This window comes from Pelodiscus sinensis, chromosome 7 (assembly GCF_049634645.1).
Source record: "Pelodiscus sinensis isolate JC-2024 chromosome 7, ASM4963464v1, whole genome shotgun sequence".
Taxonomy (NCBI): domain Eukaryota; kingdom Metazoa; phylum Chordata; order Testudines; family Trionychidae; genus Pelodiscus; species Pelodiscus sinensis.
Genome location: NC_134717.1, coordinates 49,429,087 through 49,455,777, shown reverse-complemented (window position 1 = coordinate 49,455,777; position 26,691 = coordinate 49,429,087). Strand labels below are relative to the sequence as shown.

The window sequence follows — 26,691 nt, the reverse complement described above, 5'->3', positions numbered from 1 at the left end:
ATATATATATATACCAATCTAATACGTACAGGTGCAAAGAAGTCAACAAGCCATGGTTCCTTCTCCTTGTCAGGAAAATTCTGAGGCCCAAGTGTGATAACATGAGAATTTACACTCTCTTTAGCAAACGCAATTATGTCATATAGGATCATCTTTCCTAAAAATACCCCCAAAATATGATTAGTCAATATTCATTTACCAAAAACAGAAGCATATTTCATTAGCAGTGTATGGTTTATCTTATTATGAATGTTATGCTAGAGATCAGGCTGAAGAGCTGGTAAACGCAAACAGTCATTGATCGCACTGGTGCTAATTCACAAACCACTGAAGTCAACAGGATTAATTCAGGTAACTTCAGTGGGCTTTGAATAAGGTCTTATTAAATTAAATAAACTGTAGAGCTACCATCTTACCTCACCACTCGTTTACTCAGTGTAGGAAACAAATAAGGCAGTTCATGCTGGACATTTGGATGAGAAAATTCTTAGTGAATAAAATGTCTACAATTTCTGTCCCAAGTCTGTATCTAAATCTTTTATAGTATTTCAGAGTTCTTTCAAGGAGACACTTCAATATGTAGGTTTGGAATTATTTACTTGTGAGCTTTGGAGGATTTATGCATATATGGCAAAAGTGGCTATGCGGCGGTGACTGAAATCAACCCTGTATTCACACACTACACACTAATGTAATAGTTTTTGTGGGATGTATGTCTTTTGAGTTGTCACATTTGAAAACTAACTCGGGTTAATAACAACATATTAAAATGTATGTAGCAATATTATATGTAAAGTTATACTGGGGAATTAATATTGTTAGCACATGTTCAAAACCACACAGCTCTGCCTGGGAAACATTATTAAACAGGTCTATGCTAAACAATTGTGTTAACTTCAATTTACATATTAGTAATGAACAGCATCCTGAAGATACTAGGGGGAGAAAATGGCAGGGATAGAACAATTTGCATTCTAGCAAACTCAAATGGGAGAAGAGCAAGCAAAGTGCTTCCTCCTCCTTTATCACCTTCCTCACATCGTTATGGATCAACTTTATTTATTGATTTATTTTTTGCAGGAAAGAGGTCTCCTTCAGAAGAATCTATTTCAAAGATTCAATGTCCTAAAAAGAAAGGCGCAGGAACCCTGATTTCTCTCTTACCTAAGATAAAAGCACAAGAACTTTTTGGGACTCTAGGACAGACTCTAACTTAGAAGAGGATTGGCCACCATCTTGCTGGAAGACTGTATATGAGAGAGGCCATTTTACATAAAGACTTGAACTAAAAATTTCTAGATTAAGTTTTAAATGCATGTTTCCCCATTTGGGAAAATTCAGGGCTGGGGACAGTGTGGACTCATCATCCCAGCTGTTAACCAAGGCCCGGTGAAGACAGTGGAAATCCATGATATTGCAGGTATTGCTCTAAGGCTGCCCAATACATAGACAGAATGCATACACATGGGCTGTGTCTAGACTGGCAAGTTTTTCCGCAAAAGCACCTGCGGAAAAACTTGCCAGCTGTCTACACTGGCCACTTGATTTTGCGCAAAAGCACTGACTTCCTACTGTCTGAAATCAGTGCTTCTTGTGCAAATACTATGCTGCTCCCGTTTGGGCAAAAGCTCTTTCCCAGAAATGCTTTTGCACAAAAGGGACAGTGTAGACAGCTGAAAACTGTTTTGCGCAAAAAAGCCCCGATGGTGAAAATGGCTATCGGGGCTTTCTTGCGCAAAACAGTGCCTAGATTGGCACAGGACGCTTTTCTGCAAAAAGTGCTTTTGCAGAAAAGCCTCTGTGCCAATCTAGACGCTCTTTTCCGCAAATGCTTTTAACGGAAAAACTTTTCCTTTAAAAGTATTTGCAGAAAATCATGCCAGTCTAGACGTAGCCATGGAGTTCCAGGCAGAAAGCCACTGTGACCAGGCATTGTGAAGCACTTACAGGAAAAGAGGAGAGCTGCACCTGTGAAGAGTTGTATTTTTACTCCATAATTTGACAACTGTGGGGGAATGTGAAATCAGCATATGGACTAGTGAGTTTTATTGCTGTGCTTTCTGTTGATATTTGTAAAGTAAGAGATTGGGTCCCAAGATTCTGAAGCCAAAAGCACTGTGCAAGCAGCATATGGGGAAGGGTGTGCCTTATGTCATTTTTTCAGCTACTTCTGCCAAGGCTATAATGACGTTTTTGAAATAGAGTGCGTACTAAAAAGTGAACAAGTAGGAGGATAACCTTTGGGGTTTGAGGACTGCTTACAGAAGGAAAAAAAAACATTTCAGAATAATATATAACAAGTCAAAAGGCAATTGTAGAGCAAAATTATGTCATGTTATTAGAGTTGTGAAAACAATTGCTCTGAGAAACAAATTCAGTCTGCAAAAGACTTCATCTAAAAAAATTACACACGATCTTAAAACTTCTGTCAGTTTTCCTTACCATGATGAATTTCATAATCTTCAGTTCCCCTTCCTTTAAAGGCTGCCAGACAGGGCTGATAGACATACAGATTACTGCAGACACTTGGTGCAGAAAGGCAGTCAAACTTTCCAACCTATTAAACAAACCGTAATATAAGAAAATCTCATTTATTTATATTACTATATTTGGAAAGTTGATGTAACATGCTCTTCCAAAAGGATTCTTCTTGTCCGCTATAAATGCAATTTTTTTTTAAGTGGTAGTGTTCTTTGATCAGTTTTATGGCTGATACGATGTTTAATGAGTAATAGAATTCACATGCATGTATGTATTGTAAACACAATTAGAGAAAAGCTTCTAAAAAACCAATTAAACATTGCAACATAGCAAGGCACTACTAATTCTTATTTCAAAAGCTGGTTTAGGGAATAGAAACTAGAATAATCCAATTTCTTCCAAATAAAATATCGAGAGAATATGGCACCTGAGAGAAATACTAGACAAAATTCTGCTCTTAGCAGAGTAAATTACTAGAATTTAACTAGAAAATTGTATGTCTGTTGTCTTTGTATAATTAAACTTCCCCTGGGAACACAAGAACTACTTTTTAAATTACTTTTAAGAATGGAAGTTAGTTTATTTCCAGCTTCAAGCAGGCACAAATAGTATAATTATTAAATTCTTGGGGGGAGAGGGGCAATATATTTAAAATACTGTTCAAGACTTGCAAGACTTTTTTGTTTGAGGCAAAAATGTCTTCATCTTCTGTAAGGAAATACTACACTAGATGTGGTGCGTACATATCAAATGTAACTGTTAAAATGAGGCAAATATGGGCTATAGCCAGTTTTCAAATACAAATGCCTAACCCATATTTAGGTATCTAAATCCACTCCGACACACATTTGATATAATTAAATTCAATGGGAGCTGCAAATGCTCAGTACTGTGAAAATCGTTTTGATTTAGACATGTAACTTGGGTTTACGTGCCTAACTTTGAACACCCAAGTTTGAAAATTGTGGCCTACAGAAGGAATAACCTATCCAATGGATCAGTGATACAGCAAGGTAGATTAAGGTAGCTATTTCCTGTTTTCACATATTCAAGTTCTACTTAATGGATCAGATTTTGTTCTGAAATTAATAGAATTATCCCGGATGTACACAGCTGTGAGCAAAATCTGTTTTAGAACTTACAACTGATAGGGAATAATAAGGAAGATAACATGAAACAGCTTGTTAATGAGAAGCTAGAAACCCTGATGCTAAATAAATGTATTCTTACCTGAATATGTTCATCTTTAAGTAGAAAATTCAATTTTTTAAACTCATGCACATTCGACTTGTCATTCTCACCAAACTGAAAGAAAACCAGCCACCGGTGATGAGCCAAGTGGGCCTTAAAATGGAAAGCAAATGAGAGAGAAATGCTTAGCTTCCAGATTCTATCATTTGTGAAAGTTAAATCCATGTTTTCAGTCATAAGTCAAATTGCTAAAAATTCACCAGACCTAAATCTGTATCCAATACACATAGAATTGTATTGCATTGCTCTCCAAAACTTTACACATTTACTAGCTTTTTAACTGAGCAACACTTTAAGAGAAAATAAAATTACTTTATACACCTTTTTAATCTTGTTTCCAATTTGCTTCCCTCATAAAAGTTCAGAAGTGCTAAACTTTGCATACTCTCTTTTAAAGCAGTGATACGCAGATTTCAGTTGTTCAGGAGCCAATGTAGCATTCAACATTAACCAAAATAGCCACAGTAAAGTGAAGTCATTTTTTTTCATTTACCATAGTACAATTCATATTTAACAGTATGATGGGAAATATTTAGTTTATTTATATAATTGTCACAGCAAGTAACTTAATAACAAGTTGATATCCTAAAAACACAGTAAAAGCATCCTAACAGTTAAATCAGAGCTTTAACATCATGGGCTGCAAAATGCTGCTGGCAACACATTAAAGAACCACTTTCAGGAAACAATATTATTAGCCTAATCAAAAGAGACATATGCTGGGGGCTTGTCTTTAAACAACTGGTTAAATTGTCACTGCTGCAATCAATGCAGCATGCAAGAAGTTAGCAACCCTAGGCTGTGTCCAGACTCAGGGGTTTTTTCGAAAAAAGTAGCCTTTTTTCGAAAAAACTTCACCTGCGTCTAGACTGCAGCCGCGTTCTTTCGAAATTAAATCGAAAGAATGCGGCTTTTCTTTCGACGGTGGTAAACCTAATTCCACGAGGAAGAACGCCTTCTTTCGAAAGTGCTCTTTCGAAAGAAGGCATTCTTGACAGCAAACAGGCTTTTTAGAAAGAGAGCATCCAGACTCACTGGGTGCTTTCTTTCGAAAAAGCGGCTTGCTTTTTTGAAATTCCGCGTGCAGTCTAGACGCGCTCTTTCGAAAGAGCCTCTTTCGAAAGAGGCTTGCAGTCTAGACATAGCCCTAGTGAAGACATGGTAAGATGATAGGAAAGTGCTTTCCTGCCGTGTTCAGTAGTCCACTTCCTAGAGAGGCAGAAGCATCAATGTGTGGGCATCTCCTATCAATAAAGTGTAGTATAGAGATCACTGTAAAATGATTTAAGCTATATTGACTTAAATTAGGTAGCTTGTGTAATCTGACTAACCTAACTTAGATAGATTTACCTTGTTAGTGTGGACCAGGCCGTACTTTAGCTACACTCTAAAACATAAAACCCATTCAATAGTTTTAATTATTTGGATATCAATGACACTAGATTTAGTTACTGAAACAGTCCACTAGGAATGTAGTCAATTAAAAAAAAGTAGTCCTAGTATTATACCATCCTGAGTTATTTTGTGGTTTAGTCAAATTTTCCTGTTTAATATACGCTTCTTTTCCCCAGTTGCTGAATGAAAGGCTCAATTGCAAATAAGGAAACAATAAAACTCAATACAAATAAAGAGCTGCCTAACAAGTAAGCAAAAGATATTTGGTTACAGTAATTTTAAGAATGGTTTGTGAGGTGAAAACTTAAAAAAAAAAAAACCAAGAGATTATTTTGCTGAAGATGGTCTTTTAAACTTAAAATCAGAATTATTTAACTGTATTTATTTTAAACTTTACCTCTAATGAGACCGCAGAGAGCATTTCAAAATCTGGAAGATGCTGCATTACTTCCAAATATATCTCCTTGGCATCCAAGGATTCAAGAAACTAGAAGAGACAAAGTCACTCTAATTATATAAAATGTATAAACATTAACCTGATTAGCATTCTTCAACAGAATTTACCTGACTAGTCTCCATTCATCAACTGAAAACTGTTAAATGACATGTTATTTTATTCAGACTTTCCTTTAATTGATGTTACAAGAACACTACACTCAAAGCAGTTTGCTCTTTTAGACCCACATTTTAAAATGTAGGGAGGCATTACTGTGCTCAGTGTTACAATGCCAGAGTCTCCTTGCCAAAAGTGATTTAGGCACATAGAAGCCTAAATCCCACTGACTGTCACACACTGCTTTTCTTCCCATCTCCTGCACTTAAACCACAAAATACCAAGCTGTATCTGAATGAGTCAGAATGAGCTAAAACAAAGTCATGGCCTCAACTCACAAAATACTTTCTTTGGCAACATATCTCTATTTTATTTGTACAATTCAGATCAGCAGATTTCTGTAATTTTGCAAAGATCAGGAAAAGCATAAGTAGTAGTAACTCAATCCTGGTGGATTTCAGGTAGCTCCAGTTATTACTGTTTTCTCTTCAGGTTCACTTTTGAAGACGGGCTTAGGTGGTCGTAGCATCAGAGAGAGAGAGAGAGAGTCATGTTTCAGATGGGTGATTTTCTTGCATAAAGTAAGACTATTAACCTCAAGACAACTGAAATAAGAGTTCAAGATGATATGGGAATAGGAGGATAGCACAACACAATATATATCCAAAGCGACAGGTGACACAAATACATCATATTTCTTTGAGAGTTTGAGATCAGAGGAGGGCAAACTATGGGCCGTGGGTCACATCAGGCCTGCCAGACCCTTCATTCTGGCCCTCCAAGCTCCTGTGGGAGCAGGAGCAGGACATCCTTGCCAGGTAAACCAGCCCAACTCCGAAGAAGCACAGTAAGCACGGGTGGCTAGCCTTTGGCCCCTCCCATTCTGGCCCCCTCCTCTGCAGCCTCAGGTCCCCTAGTGCTTGGGTGGCGCAGTCACCAGGCCATCGGCCCTGATGCTCTAGACAGGGAGCTGGGGAGGAGGAGGAGGAGGATTTAGATAGGGGACTGTCAAGGGGTGGGGGTTTGGATGGAGTCTGGGGAGGCGATCCTGGGGTGGGGACCAGGCGAGTTGCATGGGGGTAGGGATCCTGGAGAGGTGGTTGAACAGAAGGCATATGTCCCGGGGTGCCCTGGAGGGTCTGGGGAGAGATTGTGAGGTTGTTAAGTTGGTGGTGGCATAGCCTCTCCTACCCAATCCCATATACAATTTCTATACCCTATGTGGCCCTCAGGTGAAAAAGTTTGCCTGCCTTGGTATAGGTCATTATATATCAAATTTATCAGTAGCATATAAGTTAAATATAAACAAGAATAATAATTTCTCAGTGTAACAAACTCAATTTTGTTTGACTGATGAATGTCTATAATCTACTCTGATCACCACCACCACCACATTAAACAAACTTTTTAAAAGCAACTCATACCAAAACACTTCCTTTCTCTCTATGAGTTAAGGTGGCTCCAGGTGGAAAGTATGCTGTTGTACTAGATGAGATATCCAAATTATCACAAAGCTCACCCTGGGTGGCACAATCCATCCAGCCTACATTAACAAGGCCTTCCTGAAATAAAAGAGCAATAATTTGAGTGTTATTTTTAAACTCACAGTTAGAAGAATTTCTGCAAATACAATAGAAACAATTAGCTACTGTTTTTAGAGGATGGGGGGAAGGGGAGACTTACAGTGCTGCACAACAGTACTTTGATAGTAATGTAACTATTTTAGGAAATCCTTTAAACATAATTCCAGTAATGAGATGGCTCTCCAACATAACACTGATTTGAAAACAAGCTGTTTGAAAGTTATTGGGTGAAATCTTGGCCCCACCGAGCTCAGAGGGTGTTTGCCATTGACTTTGATAGCATCAGAATTTTACCTTTAGGAATTCTGATTTAAATATAATTGGTAACATTTTCAAATGAAATGCTGCTTACCAACATGCCAGCTAGTTTAAGGCGCGTCTGGGAAGTCAAGCAATCTGGAAAATAAAAATTAACGATTTACCTATAAACATGAGGCTTTCAATGATCAAATCATTTAACTTACTCTAGTTTAGAACTAACATTTTTGTAGCTTTGTGGTGAGAACTGCGAATTAAAATATTCTTTATTGGGTTCATCAACAGAGAATCCTCTCTCATTTTGAAATGTGTACCAGAGACGTTAAGTAGCAATTAAATTGCTACTTTGAAACGTACAAGAGTCCCCGCGGAGACTTTTCTGTATTTCCAAGTTGGAACGCCATGTGGAGCCCAGGGCCAGCAGGAAGTCCTGCTGACTCTGGGCTCAACCCAGGTGCTTCTGCTTTGAAATTCACAAGAGCCTGGGGACTCATACATTTCAAAGCTGGCACGCAGCATGGAGCCCGGGGTCAGCTAGGGAGTCTCCAGCTGACCATGGGATCTTCCTGACATTTCAAAGAGGCAGCGCCGTGCGGAACCTGAGGTGAACAGGAGTCCCCCCATCCCCCCCAGTGGCACTGCCACTTTGAAATGCCACGTGGTGCCTGATGCCAGGCTCCCCTTGCCATCCAGGGGCAGTGCCACACAGAGCAGCTGACCCTGGGCTCCATGTGGCACTACCGCTTTTAAGTACTCCCCCATTTCTCTGCCCCCCTTGCTGCCTCTATTTAATAGAGGCGGAGGGGGAGAGACTAGTTGACTAGTCTTCTACATCCCTAATGTGTACAGTAGTTTTATATGGCTTATGATTGCTGCCCTTATAAACTGACTCTAGCGTGTGAGAGTTTTAAAAATATCTACCAATGTATCAAATTTTGTCATCATAGAAAGATTATTAGAATTATTAGAAACCCTACAGACATTCCAAAGCACTAATTTCAGAAGATAACTGACTTTTTTTATGAAGGAGATACAGTATATTAGTCTATCTGGATTTTAGTAAAGCATGTAATACAGTTCTACTTGGGAAATTATTAGTTAAATTGGAGAAGAAAGGGATTAGGAATAGGTTAAAGAGGAGACCATACTGAAAGGTGAACTGTCAGCCTAGAGGGAAGTTACTAGTGAAGTTTTTCAGGACTCAGTCCAGAAACTGATCTTATTTAGCATTTTCATTACTGACTATGGCCCAATATGTGGGCATGTGCCTGTAAAATCTGTGGATGACACAAAGTAGAAAGGTCGGGCCAAAATGGAGGAGTGGAGGAGGCCTGAAATATCAAAACAAACAAACACGCTAGGATGATTTTGAAAACTAGAGTAATAGAAATGGGATTAAATGTAACAGGGCAAAGTGCAAGGACATGCATGTAGGGACTAACTACTGAAGTCTTAACAATAGGAAGTAACAGGATCAGCCAGACCTGGATGTATTGGTTGATAACAGAATGACTGAGCCACCAATGTGACGCCAATATGAAAAAGACTAATGCAATCCTAGGATGCATTAGGCAAGTTATTTCTAGTAGAGACAGGGAAGTGTTATTGCCTTTATACAAAGTACTGGTGAGACCTCATCTACAATACTGGCCGCCATTCTAGCCTCTCATATTTAAGAAAATTTAATTAAAACTGAAACACGTGAAGAAAAGGGCTAGCAGGAGGATCAGATGAATAGAAAACCTACTTTCCTTATGAGAGGAGACTCAAAGATCTTGGTTTGTTTAGCCCAGTGTTTTTCAATGCTACTTCCTGTGGCTCCCCACAGCTGCAAACAGAAAACCACAGCCAATGGGCATCATGAGGCTCTGTGGTTGCGAAGCTGGTAAGTAAACAAAGCGGAGCAGCCCAGTAGCAGCTCTCTGAGTGAGTCCATGGACCACTTTGAGAAACACTAGTTTGGCCTAACCAAATGAAGGCTGAGGGGAGATGTGATTGCTCTCTATAAATATACTAGTGGGATAAATACAAGGGAGGGAAAGGGAAGTTACTTAAGTTATGCACCAATGTGTACATAAGAACGGACTATCAATAAGTTTCTGCTTCAAATTAGACAAAGGTTTTTGGAACAGTCTTCTGGGATGAATGGGTGGCAAGAGCGAGGTTCAAGTCTGAAGTTGATAAATTTATGGAGGGGATGGTGCAATGAGATGGGCCACATGCCATTGTAGGCAATCTGTGACTTCTAGTAGCAAATATCCCCAATAGCCAGAGAAGACATTAGCTAGGGAGGACTCTAGGAAGGGTACCAACCAAAACACCACTCATTTATTTAACAAGTTTATCCCTAATTTTTTAAAATTATTTAATCAGGTTTGCAATTTGCAACATGCAAACTCAGGCTGCACAATGGCTACATAATGCCTAAAATATTTAATCGTTATTCAATCTTTTTGCATTATGAATGGGGTGGGGCGGAAGAGGGAGAGTCCACCAGGACAATGAGCAGAACTGCTATGCATTTTTCTAGTACCTGGAATTGAAGCCTATAAACTGTAACAGCAGGCAAACTCTTGTGTTGGCTTCATGGGATTTGGAAGTTCCTGTAAAAACATGGATCCAAGAGCCAGACCCCATTGTGGGGCCAGTGACACAGACTGGGTGGGTAGGCACCAGGTACAGTTCCTCCATTAGTGTTCCCTTTCCCAACTAGCCTATGATGGGGCTTGTGCACAAATAGTCTTGTGCTGGCCTTCCACACTATAGATGAATTTTACCTAATTAAAAACCTTCATTAGAAGCAGATCAAATGCGTCACTCTCAATGGAAAACAAAATAGAAATCTACTGTCTTCAGTTTCTTTTATTTAATATATTTACCTCCATGGTCAGCACAGAAAGTGATCAGCCAGCCAACACCAGAGGCAAATGAAGTTTGAATAGCATTAACAAAATTTCCTTAAAGAAAAGCACAAAATCCATATCAATTTCCATTCACTGTTTTGTTTTAAATATGCAAAAATATTTTATGTAAACTATAATATACATGTTTCAGCACAATTACAAATAATTTTTTAAATTTCAACACACACACACACACACACACACACACACACACACACACACACACACACAAATTTCAACTTTTAGTAGAAATACTGGGTACACACTTGAATAAATGTGGATATAATCCTTTCGACACCTCTTATCTTAAAAAGCTCAAGAGCCAAAAATAATTACATTACCTGCCCACAACTCGATCACTGTGCTTGTGACATACTGCATGGCAAAACTCATTAAACTTTCCTGTGACCTGTCTCCATAATATTTCACTGGATTCTAAATAATAATAATAAAAAAAGCTTTTTAACACTTAACTTGTAGAAATCCTTGCCCAATAGTTGTTGATTAAAATTATTATTTACACGGCAGACCTTACCCAAAATTTAGATCCAAATGCTTTAACCCTCCATACCAAATATTGGAATTCAACTTTAATTTTGAGTGTTGTGACTAAGGCTTCTGTGTAGTTTATATGAGGCTTCCATTTAGTCAGCAATACAACAAGGATTAGAAATGTCTAAAAAAACCAGTGATTATTTTACTAGCCTTCTGTTAATTTACATATTCTCTACTTTAACCTCCTCAAAAATATACATATTCTCTCAACAGTAGCATTATGTGCCGAATGCTCAATAACCAGGCTAAGTAGCATGCAGTACAGCATATTGCTATAATGCAAGAAATGCTGTAGCACTAATGTGCTGGTGTCTTTTAAAGGAACACTATCAGAATGTTTTAGGCCTGAATCAGAGTATTGCAATATATGTAAACATTACCGTACATTGTTGGAAACGCCGATACAGACAGTGTGGCTAGGGCATGAATCTGGGTGTTCACTCTGGGATTCAATATCTGTCTCAACCACCTACTCTTTGTACTGCCCTGAACAAATCAGTGTCTCAATTTGCCCAAAATGGAAGAAGTGATAGATTCTCTCTATCTATGCAAAAATGTCTTTGCAAAATGATCCGAAGAGAACTGTTTGAGAGAGATTTGTGTTTCCATCTTTAGATGTAATGCAACGTGATTTTAAAAAAAAGTGAAATTGCCTAGTATAATCGGGCAGTTCATGGTGAATGAATCTTTTTATAAATGAATAAATTAGACTCTTCTAAATAGAAATTCTTTGCCAGTATAGCATCACTGATATAATGTATTTTAGTTTAGAATTCTTCCTTAGAATTCTTTAACATTACATAGTTTATATAAAACAAACAAATAATAAAACACAAATACAAGCACAAGATGGAAAGAGCATATCAATATTCATTATTTATAAAATCTGGAAAAAACAAAACAAAATTTAATTACTCACAATTCCAGTTTTGAAAACATAGAGACTTGGATAACTGTTAATTCCTTTGATTCGGCAAAGCATTCTATTATCACCACAATTTACAGCGCCAATGCGTATTAGTCCATCCATTTCTTTAGCACATTTCCTCCACTGAAAAGAAAGGGGAAAAAAGAAAACATGGGATATTTTCCTTTGAAAACAATTTTTCAAAATTCTTCTGCTGTTGACTTCTTGAATCATTGCTGGTTTTGGCTCTGGCCTCAGCACGCAAATCAACTGGACAAAATTTTACTCAAATTTTTAAAAGTGTCGACTTGAAAAAGATGCTGATAATAGATACAGACCGTAGGTGCTAAATCATGGCAGTGCGAACATCGAGGAGAATAGAAATTTATGAACCAGAGTTCTCCAGAGTTTATAGCAGCATCTGGTTAACAAGAGGAGACAAAAGGAAGCGTTTATCAATTCTTAACTTAAATATATTTTAAGCTGTCGATCTATAAAAAGCGTAAATGAGAGAACACGCGCACACACACACACACACACACACACACCCACCCACACCCCCACCCACAAGAGTCCCTGATTCAGTGGATATCATTAATACTATGGTAATGACTAGAACCCTACCAAATTATGGTCCATTTTTGTCAATTGCATGGTCAGATGTTTTAAAAGTTGTAAGTCTCATTATTTCAGCTATTTAAATCTGAAATTTAAGTGTTGTAGCTGTAGGGGTTCTGACCCAAAAGAGATTTTGGGGGTGACTGCAAATTTATTATAGTGGGGGTTGTGGAACTGCTATTCTTACTTCTGCACTGTTGTTGGCAGAAGCACTGTCTTCAGAGCTAGGCAGCTGGAGAGCGATGGCTGATGGTGCAGAGCCCAGCTGCCAGGAGCTGCAATGCAGAAATCAGGGTGGCATGGTATGGAACTGTCATCCTTATTTCTATGCTGTGGCCTGCAGAGCAAGGCTCTTAGTCAGCAGCAGCTACTTTCTGGCTGCCCAGCTCTGAAGGTAGCACAGAAGTAAAGCTGGCAATACTGTAAACCCCTAAAATAACCTTGTGATTCCCTTGCAATTTGAGAGTCGTCTTCCCAGTGAAATCTGTATAGTATAAGGTAAATGCACACAAAAGACCAGATTCTATAGACTTCAGTCTGTGATGCATTTTTAATTGCTGTGAATTTGGTAGGGCCCTTAGGAATGACGGCAGCTCCCTTCATACTCACACTGGCAAGACATATGAAAACTTAAGTGAAACCACCTGCTTAACCATGAAATTTTGTTTATATCTAATTGAGCTAGCAAACACACTACAAATTAAACATACTCTTTAAATAAGAGAAGGATTATCAAAACTTACAATAAAAACAAAATACAAACACTGTTTTCTACTCTTCAGATACATGTGATCTCCTCACGATCACTAAGCAAGAGATTGATCAAATCACTAAGTAAGTAATGATCAAATCTGAACTGAATCAAAACTCCATTTCAAATAGTTTTATTCTAACATCTGGACAATACAATTTAAAAGTAAGGCTGGGATCTCTCTCTTGTGCTTTGGAAAAGGTCTAATTATCTAATGACTAGTCTCAATGGGACTTAAAGACAGAAGTTTAGGACAAAGAGACCTGGAGAGTTATCTAGTCAAGTCAAGACAGAACTATGTAATAACTAGACTATTCCTAACAGCTGTATGTCTGACCTGTTTTTAAGACTTAGCAAAGAAGGAGATATCATACCCTCCCAAGGCAAATTTAGTGCTCATGTTTTTCCTGATGTTCAGCCTATACCTTCCTTTCTGCAGTTTGAGCCCACAGCTTGCTGTCCTATCATTAGAGGCGAACGAGAACATTTACCTCCCTCTTATAACAACCTTTTATGTACTTAAACACTGTTATGTCCCTTCCATCTTCTCTTTTCCAGACTAAACAAACCCAATTTTTTTCAGTCTTCCTTCATAGGCCATGTTTTCTAGATCGTTAATCATTTGATGCTCTTCTCTGGACTTTCTCTAATTTGTTCACAACTCCAGTTGAGGCCTTGTCAGTGTAGAGCAGAGGGAAAGTAGTACTACTTGTGTTTTGCTTATAATGAACTTCCTAATATAAACCATAATTTTTTTTTTTTTTTTTTTGGCAACAGCTAACTCATTTAGCTTGCAATCCATTTTAACATGGGTGATCAAACTGTGGCTTTTTCACAGTTACTATCAATTGTGGAGCCCCTTCTCCCATTCTCCACCTATCAGATTTGGGGGAGGGAGAATCTTGGGACTTCCATCTTACATTAGGGTGGTGGGGGAGGGCCTTCTGTCCAGCAGGGAGGTGGGGCATGCCTGGTAAGACTCAGGACTTACAGAGAAGTGGGACTGAAGCCCTGAGCCTTAGCAGGTGCCTCCCATAGGGTGTCCTTGTTGGCGCTTCCCATCTCCTGAATATCTGAAGACTATCATATGTGGCTCACAGTCAATACATTTAGCCATCCCTAAACTAGAATCCCCAGATCCCTTTCCAAAGTAACCCTTCCTAAGTAGTCATTTCCTATTTTATGTGCAATTGATTGTTCCTTCCTAAGTGGAGTACTTTACTCTGGTTCTTAATGAATTTTGTCACATAGCCTACTGACCAGTTCCTCAGATAACTGAATTTTAGTTCTACACCCAAAACACTTGCAACCTGTTCTAGGTATTGGTATTGTCTACAAACCTTTTAAGTGTATACTCTATAAGTATTACCAGGCTCATTGATGAAAATATTGAACAGCACTGTATCCAGGACTGATCTTTGCAGGACCCCACTCAATATGTCCTTCCCGTTTGACTGTGAACCACTGATAACTACTCTCTGTAAATGCTTTTCCAATCAGTTAGGGGCCTATCTTACAGTTCTAGGTAAACTTTATTTCCCTAGTTTGTTTATAAGAAGGGCGTGCCAGACAGTATAAAAAGCCTCACTAGAGTCAAGATCTACCACATCCACCCCACTTCTCCCATTCATAAGGCTTGTTACTCTGTCAAAGTATGGATGCTTATTAGAATACTCATTACTAAATGGGCACACTTGACCTCAAATCGTGTGGCTCCCTATTTTTTGTGGCGTTTTCCTGTCACATTTTCCTATGTTAAAAATCTCTCTGCTGTTGCTGTGTGAAACACCTAAACAAACAGGGAAAACTGTTCCCATGTGGAGCCTCTGGGTCTTCATAAGGCTCTATTTGGGTATAATAAACTCTATTTGGGTATAGTAAGCTGCTTAATGGGAGATGCATTCTAAAGGGACAAAACCAAAGAGTGAGAATTCTGTAGGATAATAAATCTGGAAAAGCAAAATTATAAAGGTACACTTCCTCTTCCTTCAGATATAATAAACTGTCTTATTGGTACCACTTGTAAGCGCAAAGTCTAGCTTTTTATATAAGGAAACTATACCCAAAATGCTGTCAAACATATACAAGTGGGGAATAAAATGACTTTTCTTCACAATTCAACATTAGTTATGTTTATCTTTAAAAGTATTACTTCTAGCATGAGAAAAGAGAGACTTCTGTAGAAGATGTGAAATTAAATTGGCTATGTACCTTGAATTTGTTTTAAATAGAACTTTGTTTAAATTCATAATGTATCTAGAATTTTAACACAGAAGCTGTGATGCACAGAAAATTAAATTCTATTTTGTTATAAAATATTTTTTAATTAAATATCATTAACCATGGACTAATTCAGCATATATTAAGGATGTTAAATTTCGATTAATCAGCTAATCGAGTAGTCAATGCAGTTTCCATCGATTAGTCAGTAAGGAGGGGCGCTCACTATCCCACTCCATCTGTCCCTTTGAAATGTACAAGAGCCACCTGTGGCTCCTGTATGTTTGAAAGGGAAAGAGACAACAGGAACATTGCCAGCGGGACCAAAGCAGTCCCTGCTAGAGCAGGTTCTCCTCTGCATCTCTTCCTTTGAAATGTACAAGAGTCAGGTGGCTCTTGTATATTTCAAAGGGAGAGGCGCAGCAGTCAGACCCGTGTGAGCGGGACTGTTTCAATCCCAGCCTGTGCTGTTTACCCGCTGCCCTCTGCCTTTCCTGCTCTCCTGTGGAGATGATGATGGGGGGGGGGGGGGGGAACTGGCTTTTAAGCTGGCTCCTGCCATCAATGACTCCCCTATTGGCTCTTAATCCATTTAAAAGGCAGAGCTGCAGCGGGGTTAGCTCCGGGGCGGGCACTAACCCTGCTGTAGCTCCCCATTTGCCAACTAATAGACTAGTTGATGGAAAATCCATCGACCAGTTGATTAAACTAAATTTAACATCCCTAATACGTATTTAAGGAATCCTCTTCAGGTACCTGCATAAAAAGTCACCATCGCATTCTGGCACTAGTTCGTTTGTGTTTTATCTTTTCTATTTCCTTTGAGAATTACTGTTTGGGTTATAAGCTGTATGTTTCACTGAAAACTGTTGTCTGAATTGCTAGTCTTGGAGATAAGCTGCTTAATGGGAGATGCATTCTAAAGGGACAAAACCAAAGAGTGAGAATTCTGTAGGATAATAAATCTGGAAAAGCAAAATTATAAAGGTACACTTCCTCTTCCTTCAGATATTGCATGCTTTCTTTGAAATTCAGTCTAAAAAGCAGTCTAGCATTGATCTGCATAGCATTTGTTAATTGACTAATGATGTTCAAACATTTTTCTCTTTGGAAACAATATGCACATTTTCCCTGACCAATGGTATTCTGACAATTTTATAACATATGTATGTGATGAAAAAGTCAGTCTAATATTTTAGGACAATGTAAATAATATTTTCAGAGAACCCATATGATTTGAAGGACATACCAAATTCTGCTCTGTCCAATGTTATGATTTCAGGATCATCATCATAAATACCTAGCAAGAAAAAATACAAAGTTAGCAACTATGTTTTTCTTTTTTAATCTTTTGTAATCTTTTAAATACTCCTGTGCTGCTTTGACAGAATGAAATTTGTAAAAAAAATGATGGTGCACATTAACAAGGTGAAAATTGTTATCTTGTGACATGTATTCAGTGGTATGTGTAAGAACTGAATTGAGACCAAATTATTTTCAGGAAACAAAATGTCCACATCACTATGGGCATCATCACAACTGGGAAACTTTTGGCATTCTCAGCACACAAACCAATAATTGAGAAGGCACAGTAGACTGAACTGGCTGTTTACACAAAGACAAGGTGCATCTATGTCACAGATGAGACAATATGAAGTGCCTGAGGGTTTGAGGGTCAGCATGATTCAGTTGGCATGGCATGGCACTGGGACTCTAGATTCCTAAATTTTAGTCCCAGGTCGGTCACTGGCCTGTTGTTTGACCTTTGCCAAGTCATTTTCTCTTTCGGTGGCCCAAACCTTTCTGACCCTTTGTCTGTTTTGTCTACTTAGATTGCCAGCTCTATAGGGCAGGAATTGTCTTAGTGTAGTTTGTACAGTGTCTAATACTATAAACCCAAATGTCAGTTAAAACCCCCTAGGTACTACTATAATATAAATAAGACAGACACAACTTCAGTTTCCTCCAAGTCACAATAAAATTAAAATTCAGAAGGAAAAGAAAACTAAGAGCATAATTTTACATACTTAAAACTAATGCTCAATAAAAGTTAATCTGACATTTTACATCAACCACTTTTGTCAAAGTGCAGACTCAAATGTGACATTTTAAAATTATTGTAACTAGTAAAACAATGTTAAATTACACACACACACGTAATGTACGTATCTCTTGTTTAATTTAGGTGTGTTCAAGCATTAAAGTAGTGCTTAGATTTCTTCTTGTATGAAAAGTTGGCTTTCTCCCATTGTGTTCTGAGAACTTTTTTAGGACTAGACTGCTTTAGCAAAATACAAGTGATATCTCCTTTACTTGTGATATCTAATTCACCAAAAAAGGTCATTTCAGCTTCCATATTTATAGCATGGTGGAAATCACCATGGCAGTCACTGTTTCCTATTTTCCAAATTAGCTACGTATACTACAATAGCTCTGGTAACACTTCCTGGCTGTCTAATTCCCAGCAAATATCTGGACAATTTTTGTTGGAATGATTTTTTATTTCAAAATCATTTTTGGTACTACCCTATTGCTCTTGTGTACCCTATTGCTCTTATTTGCTGGTATAGATACACTGCTATCTAATAGGACTCTGGGAATTGTTTCACAGAACTGAGCTCTTTATGAATAAAGTGTAATAAATGAGTTGGAGAAAATTTGTTATGGATTTCCACTATAAAAGATTATCTGCAGGAACTGAAAAGAAAAACTCCTCCCCTTGTATTAAGTTAATACAACACAATATTTGATTGGAAATGAACAAAGATTAATTAATACACACACTTTAACTGAGCAGCAGCAAAGCAAATAAACACAATATATCTTACCAAAATCATAGCGATAAAAGTTCCAACTCTCGTATCGACCTCCTTGTTGTTGGTCTTCCAGACCTTTCTCTCCATATTTATCATACTTCTTCCGTAGCTCTTCATCTTTTAATACTTCATAAGCTCTATTTATTTTCAAGAAGTTTTCATGAGCAGTTGGATCATTCTATCAAAAGAAAACAACAATTTGTAAAAGTTTAATATTTTTCATTATACTTGAGATAAATAATCAGCAATACATCTGTTTCAGTATCTCCATAACTCTGAATGTTTTAAGTGGTTTCTCAGTGGAAATTGCTATAATATGGAAGTCTCCACGTAAGACACCAGTGTTGATAACGAGGTAGAGTAACATAGAAAGTAAAGTTAGAAAGTTTTTTAGGTTTTTTTTTTAAACACAAATATGTTAGTGATTTATTTCCTTAGAAATAGATGTTGAGCTTGCACTATGTTATTACAATGCAATTTTCACTTAAGAAAACACTTACATGTCCTCTGAGGATTTACCATTTCCCTACAGAAATACTTGGGCACACATTGGCCTTTGGCTCTATTTTATTTGCATTTCTCTGGGTACACAAAAGAGATACAACTGCAGCTAGAAACATGAATATAATAGAAGCATTCCCTGCCTCCCATTAAAGCTTCCACTCCTCTTTCCCATGCCCACTCAGGTGTAGGGGAAGTGATGGAGACAAGGTGGAAAGCTAAGAGTGGAGATAGAGTATAATGTGCTTCAGAAGTCCTGGCTAGAGAGATGAGTGATCCTCTAGGAACCGACCACATGATGTGGCTGGCACAATTCAGAACAAGTCTTAGGCTTCCTTTAATTACAGACAGTCCCAGACTTACGCGGATCCGACTTATGTCGGATCCACACTTACGAACGGGGCTCTCTCGCCCCGGAGCTCGCAGGCAGCGGTCCTGCCACCTTGACCTCCGGGGCGAGAAAAGCTGCTCCCGGTGCCCCTGGTCTACTGGGGACCATCTCCAGCAGCCCAGGGACACCGGGAGCAAAGCCGCAGCCGTGGCGGGTTCCCGCGCTTCTGAACCTTTGCTCTGGCAAAGCCTCAGAGGCGCGGGAACCCGCCGTGGCTGCGGCTTTGCTCCCGGTGTCCCTGGGCTGCTGGAGACGGTCCCCAGCAGACCAGGGGCACAGGGAGCAAAGCCGCAGCCGCAGCGGGGTCCTGCGCCTCTGAGGCTTTGCCAGAGCAAAGCCTCAGAGGCGCAGCACCCCGCTGCCGCTGCGGCTTTGCTCCCTGTGCCCCTGGTCTGCTTGGGGGAGGGGGGGTGCAACTAATGTGCCCCCCCCAGCAGACCAGGCTTTTGTTGTGGACCCTGGGGCAGAGCAGCTGGGGCGCTGCTGGGTTGGTCCAGTAGCACCGAGGAGCACCCCAGCTGCTCTGCCTCAGGCGTCCCCAAGTCAGCCGCTGCTGAAACTGACCAGCACTGACTACAGGAAGCCAGAGGCAGAGTTGCTCTGCCCCGGGCTTCCTGGAATCAGCCGCTGATCAGTTTCAGCAGCAGCTGACTTGGGGATGCTTGGGGTTCTTAAGTTGAATCTGTATGTAAGTCAGAACTGGCGGTCAGTTTCAGCAGCGGCTAAATCTGGACGCCAGTTCCGACTTACATACAGATTCAACTTAAGAACAAACCTACAGTCCCTATCTTGTACGTAACCCGGGGACTGCCTGTACACCAAGGACTATTTTGGCTTCTAGTCAGCTCCAGATTGAGGGTAGTGGAAAGGTGGCTTACAACCACCTTTACATTTCATCACTTGGTCCTGCACTGACTCAGATCTAGCTCACCAGTATTATATTAACTCTTAAATTACTGTATTAATGTACAGTAACACTAAAACGTTTACAAACTATTTTCCTCTTGGAGCACCTATACAACTACTATTAACAGTACAGGAAACCAATAGTACTGATTACAAGAATCAACAGGGTCGTCTTAGAGACTATTTAAAGTAACATATCAGTTATCACTGAATTGCTCTTTGAGATAGCATATCTTTATTGGGGGGGAGAAAGCATAATAAAAACCAACAGTTTTCCTAATTAGAGGCTATATACTTCAACATACTCAACAATTAATCCATGTTCACTCACTCTTCTCTTTCACACTGAAATGTTAGTATATACTCAAATACACATTTGTTCCCTAGACCCTAGATTTTTGTGCCCATATGCTTTCTAATACTGCTGGGGCTCAGAGAACTGGGTTCAATATGCATGGAATAAGTCACAGGAACAGAGCCTTTGTATTGTTCTACTCTAAGACTCCTAGGCTACGTCTACACTGGCCCCTTTTCCGGAAGGGGCATGTTAATTTCAGCGATCGCAATAGGGAAATCCGCGGGGGATTTAAATATCCCCCGCGGCATTTAAATAAAAATGTCCGCCGCTTTTTTCCGGCTTTTAGAAAAGCCGGAAAAGAGCGTCTACACTGGCCCCGATCCTCCGGAAAAAGCGCCCTTTTCCGGAGGATCTTATTCCTACTTTGAAGTAGGAATAAACTATTATGCCTTTCAGCTGCAATGGCTTAGTATGACTTCTGTTCAAATTTGCCATAATTTAATAATATATCAACTCTGTTTTAGTTTTTATTTTCTTTGCAGGAGAGTGCAAAGTTTCAAATTCATTTAAATGCATATAAAAGCCTATTTTAAATTTAACACTGGACCAATTAACTCACAGTGCTAATTTTATAGCTGGAACTCAAAAATTTTACTTACCTGATTTTTATCAGGATGTAACTTTAATGCCAGTTTTTTGAAAGCCTGTCTTATTTCTCTATTACTTGCTTCTTTGGATATTCCAAGTAAACTATAATAGTCCTTATCCGTGCAAACAAGAGCTATAAGATATGATAAAATTAAAAATAATAACAAAGCTCTTTTCAAATCTCTACTGCAGTCTCCTTTGGATAATAAGAACTCCATTGTGAAACTTTTAAAATGTTATACAAGTTACAATTCAGACAAACTTCAAGGAGTGTATCCACTAAGTTCCAAGATGGTCAAAAGATAAATAGATGTTTAGTTTAAGGGGTTTTCTTGGAGATTTTGGTTGTCATAATTCAGTCGTCATATAACTGCCTCACAAAGTTACAACCTGTAAAGAGGGGGAAAATTCATTTAGTAAAGGTTTCACTATTACATTAATTTTTCCAGTTATTAACGTCGGGTGCCTTCTGTAGATGCTGTTAATATTTCTTAGTAACTTATCAACTAATCAACATCTTTTGATATTTCTACGTAACTTAAATGTTAGTGGACATTAACTTTATCATTCCGTTTCTGGTATGGGGTACTTCTTCAAAGATTTACTCATGGGATAAGCTCCTAATGAAGGATATGAAAATCTAGACATGTTTACTGTTGAGGAATACATTTGTATGCTGATTGTTTTTCCCGCCCAATATTTGTTTTTCCTGCCCAATATTTATTTTCTTTAGTCTCACTCACTCAGGTATAGGAAGATGAGATATTTCTGCATGTGAAAGCAAGTAGGTTGAAATCCGTTATTTTAATATTTCACTCCTCGGATGAAAGGGTACTTCTACAATTGCACCCTAGTTTGAACTAGGGTTGCAAATGTAGGTGACCGAAATTGCTAATGAAGCTGGGATTTAAATATCCCGTGCTTCATTAGCATGATCTCGCCAGCACATTACTTTGCTGAACAGCTGTTTCGAAAGTGAAAGTGCGCGCTGGGATGTGTTAGTTGGAACCAAATCCCGTAGTTCGAACTAATGTTACTCCTCAAAGGGTTTGGTTCGAACTAACGAAACGTGCACTTTCACTTTCGAAACACCTATTCAGTGGAGTAACACGCTGGCGAGATCAAGCTAATGAAGTGCAGGATATTTACATCCCCACTTCATTAGCAATTTCAGTTGCCTACATTTGCATCCCTAGTTCGAACTAGGGTGCAAGTGTAGACATACCCAAAGATTGTACACCGTGCTTCATTAGACAGTTGAAACTTATTAAAAATCAATATGACCCTAAAAACCACTTCAAGTAATTTGAGTGAAACTGATCTAGGGTGCCTTCAGAGTCATTCAGCCTGTTGTGTGCCTATGCATGCAGGAGTGGATATTGTCTGTCCAGGCATACAGGTTGTGTGAAACAGCCTGGGAACAAAGATACCTCCTTTAGCATCTTATTCTAGGGTGAGATAATAAAATACCAAAATGCTCATTTAAACACCTGTATAAACATGGCACAAGAGGGCAGGAAGAGAACAGAGGATAAGTGTGTGACATTGACGGAGAAGAAAGAAGGAGATGAGGGTGAGGGAAAGTAAGAGGGCAGAATAGGGTAAAACAGGGCCAAAGAAAAGTAGAAATGGGGAGAGGATGCTTTAGAAGAGGCAGGTTAGGGTTAAGGAGCAGATCTGGGAAAGAAGGGAAGAGTACCAGGATGGACAGAATGGAAAGAGGGAAGCTGCTTGAGGATAGGAAAGTGCAGAGGACTGGGGAAAATATCCCAGGAGGAAGCTCAGGGGATAGGGGAGTAGGTGAGAGCAAGGCTGGGGTGGATGCAGCCCGGAAGGAGAGAAGGCTGAAAGCAGAGATGGGGCTGGAGGGGGGGGGGGGGGGCGGGGAGGATATCCAGGGACAGTGCTAAGAGATGGTGGGGGAGGGGAGGAGGAGCTGAGAGTAGACCTGCAGCACAGGTGGCCCAGAACAGATGCTGGGGGGAGGGGAGGAAGACAGGAAGGTAAAAGTAGGACTGGGGTGCAGGTGTGGCCCAGGGCATATGATGGGGAGGGCTGAGAGCAGGGCTGGGACAGCCCAGGGAGGATGTTGAGGGGATGGAGAGATGGTGGCGACAGGAGCCAAGAGGATGGTAAGGGGTGTGGGGCGAGAGGCTGAGAGTAGGACTAGGTGGGAGAGGTGGCTCAGGGAGGATGCTGAGGGCTTGTAGGGGGTGGGGTGGTGGTGGTGAGATGAGAGCGGGGCTAGATGGAGGAGACTGTGGAGCAGGGGCAGCTCAGAGAGGATGTGCTGTGTGTGTGTGTGTGGGGGGGGGGGTGCGAACCAAGACAAGGAAGATGCTGGGGGAGGGATGAGAGCAGAGCAGGGCAGGGCACAGGGAGTTGGGGGATGCTGTGGGGGTAGAGGAGAGGAGCTGAGAGCAGGGCTGTGGCGGAGGGAAGATGCTGAGGGCAGGGCACAGGGAGTTGGGGGGATGCTGTGGGGGGAGAGGAGGGGACAGAGCAGGGCTGGGGCAGAGGGAAGATGCTGAGGGTGGGGTGGAGGAAAGCTGCTCGGGGAGGGCTGAGTGCGGGGCGGGGTGTGGAGAGTTGGGGGGATACTGTGGGGGGAGAGGGGAGGGGCTGAGAGCAGGGCTGTGGTGGAGGGAAGATGCTGAGGGCAGGGCGCGGGGAGTTGGGGGGATGCTGTGAGGGGAGAGTAGAGGTGCTGAGAGCGGGGCTGAGAGCAGGGCGGGGCACAGGGAGTTGGGGGGGATGCTGTGGGGGGAGAGGAGAGGGGCTGAGAGCAGGGCTGTGGCGGAGCGAAGATGCTGGGGGTGGGGAGTTGGAGGGATGCTGTGGGGGGAGAGGGGAGGGGCTGTGGCGGAGGGGGCGCGGGGAGTTGGGGAGATTCTGGGGGGGGCGAGGGGCTGAGAGTGGGGCTGGGGCAGAGGGAAGATGCTGAGGGCGGGGAGTTGGGGAAATGCTGGGGGGAGAGGGGAGGGGCTGGGGCAGAGGGGGGCGCGGGAATTTGGGGGGATGCTGGGGAGGAGAGGGGCTGAGAGCGGGGCTGTGGCGGAGGGAAGATGCTGCGGGCGGGGAGCTGGGGATGCTGGGGGGGGAGGGGGCTCAGAGCGGGGCTGTGGCGGAGGGAAGATGCTGCGGGCGGGGAGCTGGGGGGACCGGGCGCAGGGACGAGAGGCGGGTTTACCCTTGTGCTCCTTTCCCGGGCCGGCCAGGCCGCCCGTCCCGCTGTGCGCGGCGCTCGGGTCCCGGCGGGATGCGCAGGAGCCGGCTGCTGGCAGGCGGCGGAGGAGGGGCCGGCCGCGGAGCAGCATGGGGCGAGGGCGGATCCGGCTCGGAGCCGGAGCCAGGAGGGGCCGGGCGATTGCTGCGTCACCAGGCCGGGAGGGCTGACGTGGCCGCGGCTGCTGCGGTGGTGGCGAGGCTGGGCGGTGCCAGAGCCGCCCGCGCCCCAGTCTCTGCGCTCGCTCCTGGCCCGGCGCGGGGCTATAAACCTCCAGGGCCGGGGGCGGCCTGAGTTGGATTCTGTTTCGGGGGTGGCCCAAGTGGGGTCGGGCTCGCTCAGCAGGGCCCGGGGAGGAAGCGCCCCCCCCCCCGCCGGCCGCCCAACCTGTCAGACCAGCCTTTGTGTAGCGAGGGCCCTTGTGCCCGCCCAGCCCCACCCATGGGTGCTCCATGTACAGCAGCAGTTGCTGGCTTCCGCCCAAAGGGAGCACCTGGGCTCGCAGCTTCAGCCCTGTGGCTTCTTGCGGTGCACTGGGGCATGGGGCTGCAGCCCCATGGATCCTGGCTTTGGGCCTGTTGGAGGATGCTGGAGTTCTGTTCTGTAGCTGCAGCCTTGTGGAGCCGCTGATATGGTTCTGGCCCACTGAGGGGCCACGGGCTTCTGGTTGAGAACCTGGTGTACAGTACAGACTCGGACCTTTTTTTTTTCCTCACGACCCAGTTGAAGGAAATAGTTGTTGCCTGTGACTTAATTATATCTTTTGACTAGCATGCACGCTCTGGCATGGGGCTGGGGATGAGGGTTTCAAGCTGAGGGGTAGGGAAAAGAGGTTCAGGGCGTGGGAGGGGGCTTAGGGCTGGGACAGGAGGATGGGATGCTGGGAAGTGTGGACTCTGGAGTGCAGGCTTTGGTGTGGGTCCAGAGATAAGTTTCAGGAGCTTACCTCTGCAGGGCTTACCTCTGCAGTCACCTGTTCAGTGGCACAGCAGCGGTGCTTCCTGCCTGTCCTGGCATTATGCACGGTGTTGTGCTCAGTTCCTAGGTGGAGGTGCACAAATGGCCTTGCATGCTTCTCTCTGCTTCGGGCATCAGTCCCCACAGCTGGGCAGGGCAGTGCCTTGTGGCCCTCCATCTAGGAGCTAGATCTGATGTTGTTTGCGTCTGGTGTGCAGTGTGGTCCGTTGTAGCAGGGCAGACAGGAAACCTGCTTTAGTCCCTCCACTGGTTGCATGGTCACCCTTCAGCAGGGTGATCCAGTGCGTGGCATGTTACAACCTGTTGTACTACTTTAAAGTACAGTAGCACTGGTTGGTGTAGCAAGGGAGAGCTGGGAGATGAGAGTTCCCAGGGAGAGGAAAGGTGGAAGTGTACTAGCAGAGCCATCTTTATATGATACTTGTTGGCTCATTAGTATTTGTTTCTTTTGGACTCTCCTCTCCCCCCCCTCCCCTTTAGGTGGGTAGGAGCTGTAAAGTATCCTGACAGTCATCATCCAAAACTTATTCTTTAGGTTTTGAATGGGTCCTGGAAAACAGCTCACCGTGCCCAACTGTTGCCAGAAATCTTTGGAATAGAATTTCTGTGATATTGATTGCATATTGCCTCTGCAGAGACTTTGTTTCAAGCAGCATCAAGTAGTTTACATATATCAACCAGCATGAAAATTACTTAATTACTGTATTTTACATAAACAAAATTAAGTGACTCAAGACTTAAACCAACAAAAGTCAAGTTGACACAAATGCAGAAAGGCGTTGGTTGCAAATGGTATGTCAACACGAACTTTGTGTGCTATTGTCGCTTGTATCACAATCTTAGTTATTTGAACATTCTTTTGAAAAAAAATCTGTTAGATCAAAAAAAGTATGAGAATTTGTCATCTTATGTTAAATATATATTAGCTGAGGTTTTTTTTGGTTTTTTTTATGTGACTATAAACTTAGTAGAACCAAATTGGTTCTAACTTGGCTATTTTCATTTGTAGGAAGAGATTAGCCTAACACATTACATTGTCCTCACAATTAATTATTAACAAAGTAGCAATAATAAATGAATTTTAAAAAGCATCCTAACTAAAATTGGGGAACTGACAGATGTACTCACTTTATGGTCTATGTAGGTGCTTCCACTTCATCAGCAGGAAGAAGTCCTAATAAATAAACACAACTGTGACACAGTTGGTATCAAAGAGATGTGGTGGGATAATACACATGATTGGAATACTGTATAGAAGCATACAGCTTACTCAGGATGGATAGGCAAGGTAAATAGGAGGTGTTGCCATGTATATTAAAAATGTACACACTTGAACTGAGGTGGAGCTGGACATCAGATACAGATGTGTTGAGAGACTCTGGGTTGGATTAAAAGGGATAAAAAACAAGGGTGATGTCATGCTAAGGGTCTACTACAAACCACCTACCCAGG

At 41.6% G+C, this 26,691-nt stretch overlaps 1 protein-coding gene across 1 annotated transcript in view; it reads right to left on the bottom strand.

Moving 5' to 3' along the window:
• DNAJC10 (DnaJ heat shock protein family (Hsp40) member C10) overlaps positions 1-24,486 on the bottom strand; it is a 40,581-nt gene extending 16,095 nt beyond the window's left edge. The window contains exons 1-14 of the mRNA XM_075933757.1: positions 24,226-24,486; positions 21,047-21,425; positions 18,304-18,469; positions 16,725-16,775; positions 12,225-12,307; positions 11,899-12,030; positions 10,766-10,859; positions 10,401-10,478; positions 7,616-7,659; positions 7,105-7,242; positions 5,525-5,614; positions 3,712-3,825; positions 2,443-2,557; positions 30-157 (exon numbers count right to left, since the gene is read on the bottom strand). Of these exons, the coding sequence (XP_075789872.1) occupies positions 30-157; positions 2,443-2,557; positions 3,712-3,825; positions 5,525-5,614; positions 7,105-7,242; positions 7,616-7,659; positions 10,401-10,478; positions 10,766-10,859; positions 11,899-12,030; positions 12,225-12,307; positions 16,725-16,775; positions 18,304-18,469; positions 21,047-21,253 (1,440 nt within the window). The 5' untranslated portion in view covers positions 21,254-21,425; positions 24,226-24,486. The remainder of the gene's footprint in view (positions 1-29; positions 158-2,442; positions 2,558-3,711; positions 3,826-5,524; positions 5,615-7,104; positions 7,243-7,615; positions 7,660-10,400; positions 10,479-10,765; positions 10,860-11,898; positions 12,031-12,224; positions 12,308-16,724; positions 16,776-18,303; positions 18,470-21,046; positions 21,426-24,225) is intronic.
• Positions 24,487-26,691: the final 2,205 nt, after the last annotated feature.